The 12666-nt window shown below is 36.3% G+C and overlaps 1 protein-coding gene across 3 annotated transcripts in view; it reads right to left on the minus strand.

Annotated features, from left to right (window-relative positions):
• The window catches only part of LOC117999523 (S-adenosyl-L-methionine-dependent tRNA 4-demethylwyosine synthase TYW1), a 206348-nt gene that overhangs the window by 123773 nt on the left and 69909 nt on the right, over positions 1 to 12666 (minus strand). For all 3 annotated transcript variants that reach the window (XM_034988723.1, XM_034988724.1, XM_034988722.1), the window contains one exon: positions 6989 to 7107. In XM_034988723.1, the coding sequence (XP_034844614.1) occupies positions 6989 to 7107 (119 nt within the window). The remainder of the gene's footprint in view (positions 1 to 6988; positions 7108 to 12666) is intronic.

The following is a 12666-nucleotide window of genomic DNA, read 5'->3' on the forward strand; positions in this document are numbered from 1 at the left end:
TTGAACCAAAGGTGGTATTTGTTCAAAATAAAGTCAATCCTCATTATCTGCTGATTCCTTATTTGCAAAATTACCTACTTGCTAAAATTTATCTGTAACCCCAAAATCAATACTTGAGGTCAATATTTGTGGTTATTCATGGTCACTCACAGAGCAGCAAAAAATTGAGTTTTTAGTACACACATTCCCAAATGAGGTCAAACAAGACAACGTTCTCTTTGCCTTCTTGTTTAAGTTTTCATACTGCAGTCAACTTAATGTCCCATTTTTTTGCATTTTGTTAGTGATGTTGCTATTTAAAATAGTTCCCAAGCACAGGGCTAAAGTGCTGTGTAGTGTTCTTAAGCACAAGAAGACTATGATGTGCCTTGCAGGGAAAATATGTATGTTAGATAAGCTTCATCAGGAATGAATTACAATGCTGTTGGCCATAAGTTCAATGTTAATGAATCAAAAGTATATATAAAATACTTTACACAGGGGCACCTGGGTGGCTCAGATGGTTAAGCATCTGCCTTCAGCTCAGGTCATGATCCCAGAGTCCTGGGATCGAGTCCCACATCAGGCTCCCTGCTAGGCGGGGAGCCTGCTTCTACCTCTGCCTCTGCCTCTCTCTCCCTCTCTCTCTCTGACTCTCATGAATAAATAAATAAAACATTTAAAAATAAATAAATAAAATACTTTACACAGAAGCATATAACAAAGTTATGTACTGGTAAGATGGCAAATATGTTGTGACAAGAGGACTGTAAGAACCTAATCCTTTATTTCCCCTAAAAGTCACAGTTTAGTATTCGCTACTGCAGCATTTTTGCAACTTCACAGAACTACCACAAATAAAGAAAATTAAATGTAGAGTGTTGTAAGTTTTAGAGGTTAGTTTTAATCCCCAGAGAAATAACCACCAAGAAAATAACTGAAAAATGTACAGAAAGGGAAACAATAATGAAGTCAAATTGTACATAACAAAGAGTCAAACACAAAAGAAGGCAGTAATAAAGTGTGCAACATAAAAGATATAAAACTTATAAAAACAAAGAGCAAAATGTCAATGGATTAAATTATCTAAAATTAAAAGCCAGAGATTGACAGAATGGATTAAAAAAAAAAAATCCAACAATATGCTGCCTAAGAGATTCACTTTAGATCCAAAGACACAGACAGAAGTGAAAGGAAGAAAAACAACATTTAATGCAAATAGTAACCAAAAGAGAGCTGAGGTAGCTACACTCCTATAACACAAAACAGACTCTAAGTCAAAAACCGTTAGAAAAGACAAGGAAGAACATTATATATTGATAAACATGTCAATCCATCAAGAAGATGTTAACAATTATAAGCATATACATACTTAATAAAAGAGCACCAAAATATATGTAACAAATATTTATAAGCTAAGAAAAACACAGTTCTACATTAATAATTATAAAATTCAAAAACCACATTTTAAATAATGGACAGAACAATTAGGCAGAAGATCAATAAAGAAATAGTGCATTTGTGGAGCACTGGGTGTTACGCACAAACAATGAATCATGGAACACTACATCAAAAACTAATGATGTAATGTATGGTGATTAACGTAACAATAAAAAATTTTAAAAAGAAATAGTGCATTTGAACAATATGATACGCCAATAATGCCTATGACATATACAAAACAATACACCCAAAAAACGTCAATATACACATTTTCAATTGTATATAGCACATTTTCTAGGATGTACCCTTTGTTAGGCCATAAAACAAGTATCAATAAATTTTAAAAGACTGAAATCATACAAAATATTTTCTTCAACCACAATGGAATAAAACCAGAAATGAAGAACAGAAAGAAAACTGAAAAATCAACAAATAACAACACTTTTAAACAACCAGTGGATCAAACAAGAAAACAGGGAAATTACAAAATACTAGAGATGAATAGAATGTAGCTAAAACAGTGGTCAGAAAGAAATTTATAGCTGTAAACACTCACATTTAAAAAAAAAAAAATCAGGGGTGCCTGGGTGGCTCAGTTGTTAAGTGTCTGCCTTAGGCTCAGATCATGATCCCAGGGTCCTGGGATCGAGCCCCGTATCAGGCTCCCCACTCCACAGGAAGCCTGCCTCTCCCCCTCCCACTCTCCCTGCTTGTGTTCCCTCTCTCACTGTGTCTTTCTCTGTCAAATAAATAAACAAAATCTTTAAATAAATAAGTAAATAATCAATAACCTACCTATACACCATTTAATACTAGAAAATGAGAAGCAAACTAAGCTCAAGGGAGCAAAAGGAAGGATTTAATAAAGATCAGAATAAAAACAAATGAAACTTGAGAATAGAAAAACGTCAGAGAAAAATCAATGAACCCAAAAGTTGGTTCTTGCAAAGATCAACAACACTGACAAACCTTTACCTAGATTAAGAAAAAAAAAAGAAAACTCAAATTAGTAAACTCGGAAATGAAACTTAATACATCACTACCAATCTTACAGAAATAAAGGATTATGAAAATACTATAAACAACTGTATGCCAACAAATTAGATAAACTAGATGAACAAATTCCTAGAAACACAGAAATTCCCAAAACTGACTCAAGTAGAAATGGAAAATCTAAACCAACTTACGACAAGTAATTGAATCAGTATTCAAAAACCTCGCTACAGGGCGCCTGGGTGGCTCAGATGGTTAAGCGTCTGCCTTCGGCTCAGGTCATGATCTCAGGGTCCTGGGATCGAGTCCCGCATCGGGCTCCCTACTGCTTGGGAGCCTGCTTCTCCCTCTGCCTTTCTCTCTCGCTCTGTCTCTCATGAATTAAAAAAAAAAATCTTTGGGCGCCTGGGTGGCTCAGATGGTTAAGCGTCTGCCTTCGGCTCAGGTCATGATCCCAGGGTCCTGGGATCGAGTCCCGCATCGGGCTCCCTGCTCCTTGGGAGCCTGCTTCTCCCTCTGCTTCTCTCTCTCTCTGTCTCTCATGAATAAATAGATAAAATCTTTAAAAAAAAAAAAAAAATCTTAAAAAAAAAACAAACCTCGCTCGAAAGAAAAGCCCAAAAACAGGTTTCACTGGTGAATTCCTCTAATCATTTAAAGAATCAACACCAATTCTTCCCAAACTTTCAAAAATGTAAAAGAGAAGGGAACACTTCCTAACTCATTCTATGAGATTAGCATTATCCTGATGCCAAAGCCAGACAAATCCATCCTAAGATAAATTTATTTCTCACAAAGGCATCAGTTTGCAATTCTAAAGTCCTTCACATGCATATAACTAAGGTTGAGGTTAATATGTTGTAGATGGTGAGGGCCAGGCCGGGTTTCTTACCGTCAAAGAAAAAAGTTACAAGTAAGCACAAAAGGAATACTAGAATGAGCTCTATGATGCTGATAGGAACTGAAGATATCCGTAAAAACTCACGGTTGTGTATTTTAATATACAGCAACAGATACACATATATTTTCTACTTCTATCTGCTGAGAGGGCCTAGAAGCACTAACACCCCAATAGAAATGAGCATATCAAGCATCCAAATTTTGGAGTCTAAGTATCATTCTTCGATAAGAGGAACTAGAGTTCCTTAGAAAAGTAGTTGACTCCAAGGCTGGGCAGGAAAAACACAAGATGAACCTGGAACCTCTTCTGGAGTCAGATAATACATAAGTGTTTTAAATGAAAGAAAAGACACAGAAGCCAACCCAACAGAGCTATTAATGGCCAAAGCTAGAAAAATATGAGCAATAATGTAAACAATAATAGTATTGGATATTCTTGAGTCCAAATTAATAATAATAAATTTTAAAATGAGGGAGAAATGATTCTTCCTTACAGAAGAATTCCAATTATTAAATGTAAAAAAAAATAATCAGTGGAACACCAAAGTAATAATTTGATGCAAGCAAAATCCACTAATGAATGAAAAATTTAGTGGACAAATGCTTAAAGAGAAACAGCATATTTGCATAGACTCAAAGAATCTTCCCAAAATATTTATTAACTACACAAAGGGGAAAAAATGTTAAGGTGCAGTTTACACCTTGAAAACCTAGCAGACACTATCTTAATCAAATGATAAAGGTTAACTCCACCAGTAACAGGACATAATGATATCATGTATCCCTTAATAGGACCTGCTGAAAAGGTCACATCACTTCTATGGTAGCCCAAAATCCATAACTTCAATCTAACCATGAGAAAACATCAGACAAAATATCTGACCAGTACTCTTCAAAGGTGTTGAGGTTATGAAAAGCAAGGACAGACTGAAGAACTGTGGCAGACAACAAAAAACTGAAGAGATATAACAACTAAATGTGATGTGGGACCCAAAACTGCATTCTGAAAGAAAAAGGATATTAGTGGGAAAACTGATGAAACTCAAATAGTTTCCAGTTTAATTAATAGCACTGCATCTATGTTAATTTCTTTTTGATTATTTTTGACAATTGTTTTGATAATTGTTCTATAGCTAAGTAAGGTCTTACTTAACATTAGGGAAAGTTAGGTGAAAAATATACAGAAATTCTACTATCTTTGTAACTCTTCTGTATATCCAGAATTATTTCAAAACAAAAAGTTTATGCCTATAAGACTTTAATGACAGAGCAAGAGTCTTATATTTTAAAAAATAAAAACAGGATAAAAAAACAGAAAGTAGAGAATGATTTCAACCATGTTTTTGAAAAAATAAGATGACTTAGGGGAAAAAAAAAGAGAGAAAGCAAGCAAATACTCCAAAGCATTAACGATGATTTGTCTGGATTCTGGAATTATAGATAGTTGTTTCTCTTCATATTTTTGGTATTTTCTAAAAGTTTCTATAATAAGCATGGATTACTTTTATGATCAATGATATAAAACCACTTTAAAAAAAAGAATTATAGCTCTTGTACCAATATGATAGATAAATTAAGAAATGGCTTAGGCTGGCAAGTATTAAATCATTTTGGTTGCTAAAGGGTGAAATATTGATAATCTAAATGGAATCAGACATACAAATGGATACAGTGAGTTAGAGAAAGAAGAGTTTTTCAGCCTAAGCCATTGGATAGCTAACGGTTAGAGGTTAACAGAGAGCATAATAAATTCCACTGTGGACAATCGAGCTTAAAGTACCTGTGGATCATCTAAGAGAATATATCCAACAGACAATTGCATACAGAGGATGTAAACTCAGAAGGGAGACTAGGGCTAGAGACAAAGAATATAAAAAGGTGTTTGGGGCACCTGGGTGGCTCAGTCGGTTAAACGTCCAACTCTTGATTTTGGCTCAATTCAAGATCTCAGGGTTGTGAGACAGAGCCCTGCATCCAGCCCTGTGCTGGGTGTGAAGCCTGCTCACGATTCTCTCTCTTCCTCTCCGTCTGCCCCTCCCCCCCAGCTCACAAGTTCTCTCTCTAAACAAAACAAAACAAAAAAACAAGAATATAAAGATGTCAAACTACAGGTATTTAATGAAACCACAGAGATGGTTTACTTCTCCTACCATTATAACACAAAGCAATAAAAGAAAGCCAAGGACAAAATCAGAGAGAATTCATCAGGCAAAGAATGAGCCAAACAACTAAAGAGGAAATTAAAAACTGTCAAAGGACTGGGAGAAAACACTAGAAGAGACTGGTGTATCTGGTAAGGGGTTAATATCCAAAATATATAAATAACTTATACAATTAAACACCAGAAAGCAAATAATCTGATTTAAAATGGGCAAAGGATCCGAACAGACATTTTTCAAAAGAAGACATACTGATAGCCAACAGACACATGAAAAGATGTTCAACATCAATCATCAAGGAAATGCAAATCAAAACCACAATGATATCACCTAACACCTGTCAGAATAGCTAGAACAAAAAAGACAAGAAATAACAAGTGTTGGCAAGGATATGGAGAAAGAACCCCTTGTGCACAGCTGATGGGAATATAAATTGGTACAGCCACAGTGGAAAACAGTATGGAGGTTACCCAAAAAATTATAAATAGAATTACCATATGATCCAAAATTCCACTACTGGGTATTTACCCAAAGAAAACAAAAAGATATATGTACCACTGTTTATTGCAGCATTATTTATAATAACCATGATATGAAAGCAGCCCAAGTGTCCACTAATAGATGAACGGATAAAGAAGATGTAGTACATATGTACAATGGAATATTACTCAGCCATAAAAACGAATGAAACATTGCCACGTGTGACAACTGAGATGGACCTAGAGAGTATCATGCTACATGAAATAAGGCAGACAGAGACAAAGATTACCATATGATTTCACTTATATGTGTAATCAAAAAACAAAACTAATGAGTAAACAAACAAACAAAGAGAATCAGAACTATATATACAGAGAACTGATGGTTACCAGAAGGGAGAGGGATGGGAAATGGGCAAAATGGGTGAAAGGGAGTGAGAGACATAGGCTTCCAGTTACCGAATGAATGTCATAAGAATAAAAGGTAAAATATAGGGAATAGAGTCAAGTGTACTATAATAGTGTTGTATGGTAATAGATGAGAGCTACACTTGTTGAATCACTATGTTGCACACCTGAAACTACCATGTATGTCAACTATATTCAAAAAAATAATAATTTAAAAAATAACTAATCAAAATCTATGGAATGTAGCTGAAGAAGTACTTAGATGAAAATTTCTGATTAAAGACTTACAGAAGACCGAATATTGATGAGTTAACAGTCTAAGTTAGAAAAAGAACGGGGGTAAAAAAAAAAACAGTAGTAGTAGATTATTGAACAAGAAAACAAATATATAATACAGAGGATTCATGAAGCTAAAACCTTTGTCTTCAAAAAGACAAAAAATTGGCAAACCCCTGATGAAACTGATCAAGGAAAAACAATCAAATGCATAAATATATTAGGAATGAAAAGGGGGATTAATTATAGAAACAGCAGAGCTTTAGGTAAATTTTAGCGCAATGCTGAACAGAAATGGATTATTATAGACGGTTACATATTTGGTCACCACAGCCATTCATTTTTACTTACCGCCAACAGAAGACACATTTATTTGCACAAGCCAAGCTTGGGGTAGTTTCCATGCAACGATGGCTTTCAATGCCATAGAATGTATGTTTATAGCAACCTCCTCTCCCTCGGAGCATCGACTGTGAAAGTAAAAAAACAAATGATAATCTGAATAAAATCCTCAAGGCAAGGAAACAAAATACCAAGACATCATTTTTAAGAAAAAAATGTGCATTTCAAACCATAAATACCCCTACTGATATCTGCATGATACAGAAAATTAACACTATACTGTTTTGATGGTGCTTTGGGTTTTAATGGTGCTTTAAGTTTTCTAAAACCCAATGAAATAAACCTATGATTCATTAACTCTGAAAGCTCTATAGAGAAGACCACTGATGCTTTCATTTTCAAATCCATTCAACTGCCTCAAATAATACTAGTACAATAATATATAATACCAAGGGATAGGTAAGATAAGCTCCAAGAAGAGGGGAGCAGCACTCATATGAAAGGGTATCTCTGTTTTGAATAAGGGAGGGTGGGTAAGGGAATGCATCCTGGAGCATATTCTATGTCAACTGAAGGGCAGAACTTGAACACACTGAGAATGTTAAGGGGACAAGCAGCATGAATGTAAGAAACAGATTTTTCCCAAAAAGGACACTATTTAATATGTGAGTGGTAAAACCACGGTGAGTGAGGTAAGAATGAATAATATGAAGAGACAGTGCAGATCAACTTAGGGTTGGAATCACAAGATATTATCAAGCTTTTTGAGGTCTCATCAGAAAGATCCATCTAGAAACTCTGCAAGACAGGCTTGATTTCAGTAAGAGTGAAATCTGGGGGGAAGCTATGCAAATAAGGTCATGGTGACTTGGCTCATATTAATGGAGAAAAGGGGAAGGGTACTAAGGAAGTACACTCAAAGGCATTCCCACTGGAGGGACAAAAGAGAGTCATCCAAGATAACTGAGATGTTGACTCATCTCTGCTGCGACTGAAATATGATGGAATTAACAGGAACAAACAAGGAGACACAAGGAGCCCGTGTGTGTGTGTGTAATTGTGTGTAATATATATCAGTGTGCTAACATTATAAAGCACAATGAACAGGGCGCCTGGGTGGCTCAGTTGGTTAAGCGACTGCCTTCGGCTCAGGTCATGATCCTGGAGTCCCGGGATCGAGTCCCGCATCGGGCTCCCTGCTCGGCAGGGAGTCTGCTTCTCCCTCTGACCCTCCCCCCTCTCATGTGCTTGCTCTCTCTCATTCTCTCTCTCTCAAATAAATAAATAAAATCTTTTAAAATAAATAAATAAATAAATAGATAGATAGATAGATAGATAGATAGATAGATAGATAAATAAAATGGAGCACAATGAACGAAAATTACAAAAAATCTATCAGCTGATTACTCTGTCGGTTGATCACAAAGTCTTATTTTTTGCCCTGATAAAAAAGGTTCCCTTGTCCATCTCACCTGGTACTTGCATTAAGAAAAATAAGGAGGGAAGAAAAAATATTGTTCAAGGTAACTACAAATTCTCTTTCAAGTTCCCAATAAAATATCCAAAAGGCAAACAAAATATTCAAATCTTGCAAACAGCACTGAAAACTAAAAATAAAAGCCCTCTAAATGCCAAAGTCACAGGGAACCTGCCACTAAATATCATGCCAATGGAGAAATAAAGTTGAAGACCTGAACATTTCATTATTTACTGAAAAGGTAATATACCTCAAGCACGCTGTATGTTGAATGTCCAAGAATGAGTAAGACAGAGCTTCCAACCATGATCTAGTATGAGGAAATGGCAAGTAAACAGGCAAAATATGCAATACTATTATGATAGAGTATTTGAATCAATCAAGATTCTTTTGTAAGCAACAGAAACTGACTCTGGTTAAAAAGAAAAGGGATTTATTGAAAGGACCCCACAGCTCATAGAATCTTTAGAAAGGCAGGAATGAAGGCCGACTGGCAGCAGGACCAGCCCTCAACCCTTCAGAAGCCTTCTACTGTAGATGCCACCACTCTCTGGACACCATCACCAGCACCACCCCTGAGAAGCAGATGCTGCTGCCATGAGCCCAACAATGAGGTCTCCGTGTCCCAGGTCCTTTCCATCACTCACTCCATACTCAAAGTCTCAGGCAAAGGCAATGACCATCCTAAATGACTGTTATACCCACGCTGCCAACAGGTGATACCAGGAAACAGTATCTCTCCTCCTTGGCTTCTGTTGCAGGCAGTGGGCCCTTGCGCTAAACAAAGCTAATTTAACATGTATTTCCCCAATTTAACAGGGAATTCCCCAAAAGCTAATTTAACAGGTATTTCCCCATAATTTAACAGGGAATTCCCCAAACATGAAAAGGCCCAAATGCTGGGCAGGCAGAGAAAAGCCAAATGTCCATCATGGTGTTACTGGAGCCCGTGAGATAGATGACTGAGCCAGCCGGCCTTGCAGGAGCAGTGACAACTTCCCAGAGGGGTGCTGTCCAAACTGAATACTGAAGGGCTACAAGGATAAAGCGACAGAGGCATGTGAGAAGAGGGATGACACATTTCTCTTTTTAAAACTATTTTTTTCTAAACGTTTTATAGTTTTATTTTAGTTTAGCTCACGATGATCCATTTCCAGTTAATTTTTGTGTAAGATGTGAAGTTTAAAAAAAACTTTTGAGTGTGGTTGTGCGTGTGAATGTACTTTTGGTGTGTGTGATGTGGTGATTTCTGGATGTCTAATTGCCCCAGCACCATTTGTTGGAAAGGTTATCCTTCCTCCAAGGAATTGCTTTTGCACCTTTGTAAAAGATCAGTTAGGCATGTTTGTGGGTTATATTTCTGGGATCTCTATTCTGTTCTATCGGTCTATGGGTCTGATCCATCTCTCCACCGGTACCACACTGTCTTGATTACTATAGCATTAGAGTAAGCTCTTTTATCAGGGTATGTAATTTATTCGTCTTCCTCAACACTGTTTAAGCTATTTTAGGGCTAGGACCATTCCTTATAAATTTTAGAATAAGTTTGTCTATTTCTACAGAAACCTTACTGGGATTTTAGTAGGAATTGCATTAAACGTACAGATCAATTAGGGGAAAACTGACAATTTACCATATTGTGTCTTCTATTCCATTAACATTTACCTAGATTTACAATTAGATTTTCACTTACATTTACACTCATTTAGCTTTTCATTGATTTCTGATTTGCTATCTTTCCTCATTTCTTTTCTTTTTTTTTTTTTTAAAGATTTTATTTATTTATTTGAGAGAGAGCACATGAGAGGGGGGAGGGTCAGAGGGAGAAGCAGACTCTCTGCCGAGCAGGGAGCCCGATGTGGGACTCGATCTAGGGACTCCAGGATCATGACCTGAGCCGAAGGCAGTTGCTTAACCAACTGAGCCACCCAGGTGCCCCATCTTTCCTCATTTCTAATGTAAGCATTTATTGCTGTAAATTTCCCTCTGAGCACTGCTTGAGCTACATCCCACGTATAGTTTATTTTTATTGTCATTCAGTGGAATGTATTTTTTCATTTCCTTTGGGACTTCTTCTGTGACCCAGGGCTTATTCAGAAATGCGTTAATTTTCAAATAGTTAAGAGATTTTCCTTTTGTTTCTATTATTTATTTCTAGCTTGATTCCATTATGGTCAGAGAACAACATTATGATTTCAATTCCTGTAAACCCACTGAGATTTGTTCAGTGGCCGAGGACATGGTCTGTCTTGGTCAATGTTCCACAGGCACTCGAAAACATATGTATTCTGCTGTTGCTGGGTAATATGTTCTATATCTGTCAATCAGATCCTATTAGTTAATTGTGTTGCTCAGATTTTCTATATCCTTGTGATTTTCCGTCAAATAGTTCTAACAGACGCTGAAAGGGGTTTCAAAGTCCCCAACTATAGGGGTGCCTGGGTGCCTCAGTCGGGTAAGCGTCTGACTCTTGGTTCCGGCTCAGGTCATGATCTCAGGGTCATGAGATCGAGCCCCATGTCAGGCTCTGCACTCAGCAGGGACTCTGCTTGAGATTCTCTTCTCTCCCTCTGCCACTCCCCCACTCACACCTGAGCTCTTTAAAAAAAAAAAAAAAAGTCCCCAACTGTAACTGTGACTTTTTATTTTTTAAGATTTTTCCATTCAACTATGTCAGTTTTGAGCCTCCAATGTTTGATGTATACACATTTAGTGTGGATTATCCTTTTATTATTATGAAATGTCATTCTCTGTCTCTAGTATGTTTCCTCGCTCTGAGGTCTACTTAATCTGATATTGATATAGGCAATCCTGCTCTTTGGGTTATTCTCATGGTATGTATCTTTCTATCATTTTACTCAACCTACCCATGTCACTCTCAAATAAATAAATAAAATCTTTAGAATATTTACATTTGAAGCAATCACTAATACATTAGTCCTCAGGTCTGCTATTTTCTTATTTGTTTCCTCTCATTCTCATACCCATTACTCTTTTCTTGATTTCCTGCAGGTTACTTAAACATTTTTAGTATTCCATCTTAATTTATCTTATGGTGCTTTTTTTTTCCTTTTAGGGTATCCCTTTGTAAACATCTGTCGTAGTTTTTGGTAGCTCTTTGTATAGTTTTTGTAGTAGGTACTCTAAGTCTTACATATATACAGGACTTATGTATATACTGTATATATATGTACACTTACATATATACATGACTCTCAGAGTCTGCTCTATTAACATTTTATACCTCAAGTGAAGCATGGAAACATCACTTCCATTCCCTTTAACTTTTCCTCTTTTAAATTAAATATCATTGCTCTGAGTATTACATGGTATTTTAATTTTTGTTTCAATCATCAAATACGATTTCTAAGAATCATGAGGAAAATGATCATCTCCTTGCACATACCCATGTTTCTGATCTTTCCATCATTCTTCCTGACTTTCTTGTGTTCCAATAATCTTTCTTTTATCATTTCATTAGAAGAACTTCCTTTAGCCAATTTTTAAGGGCAGATCAACGAACAACAAATTCTTTGCTCTCTTTCATGTATGTCTTTATTTAATCTTCATTCAGGAAGGACAGTTTTGCCAGATACCGAAGTAATGGTCATCAGGTATTTTCTTTCAACATTTGAAAAATGTGTACCACTTCTCTCTGGCCTCCAGGATTTCAGATGAGAAATCTGATGTCAAATTAATGTTAATAGATCATTTTTCTCTAGCATCTTTCAAGATACTTTCTCTTTTACTTTTCAGATCGTTATTTCTAAGGTATCATGATGTGGATTTCTTTGGTTTTATTTTTTCTTTGGTTTGGGGTTTGCTCTGTTGTTCAGACCCGGTAAATTCTATCCAGCTATCCTATCTACAGATCATACTACTGATGTGGTAGGCCCCTGATTCTATCCTCTGTCATTTCCACTCTACTACTGAGCCCATTCGGTTGAATTTTTTTATTTCCGTTACTGTATTCTTCAATTTTATAATTCCCTCTTGGTTCTTTTTATAACTTCCATTTCTTTGCTGAGATTTTTTAGTTCTTCATTTGTTTCGAGAGAAACTGTAACTGATTGCTGAAGCATTTTTATGACAGTTGCTTTATTTTTTTTTTTTTCCCAAAGATTTTACTTATTCATTTGACAGAGAGAGACACAGCAAGAGAGGGAACATAAGCAGGGGGAATGGGAGAGGGAGAAGCAGGCTTCCCGCC

Source organism: Mirounga leonina, unplaced genomic scaffold (assembly GCF_011800145.1).
Source record: "Mirounga leonina isolate KUSES-001 unplaced genomic scaffold, KU_Mleo_1.0 Mir_454, whole genome shotgun sequence".
Lineage (NCBI taxonomy): Eukaryota > Metazoa > Chordata > Mammalia > Carnivora > Phocidae > Mirounga > Mirounga leonina.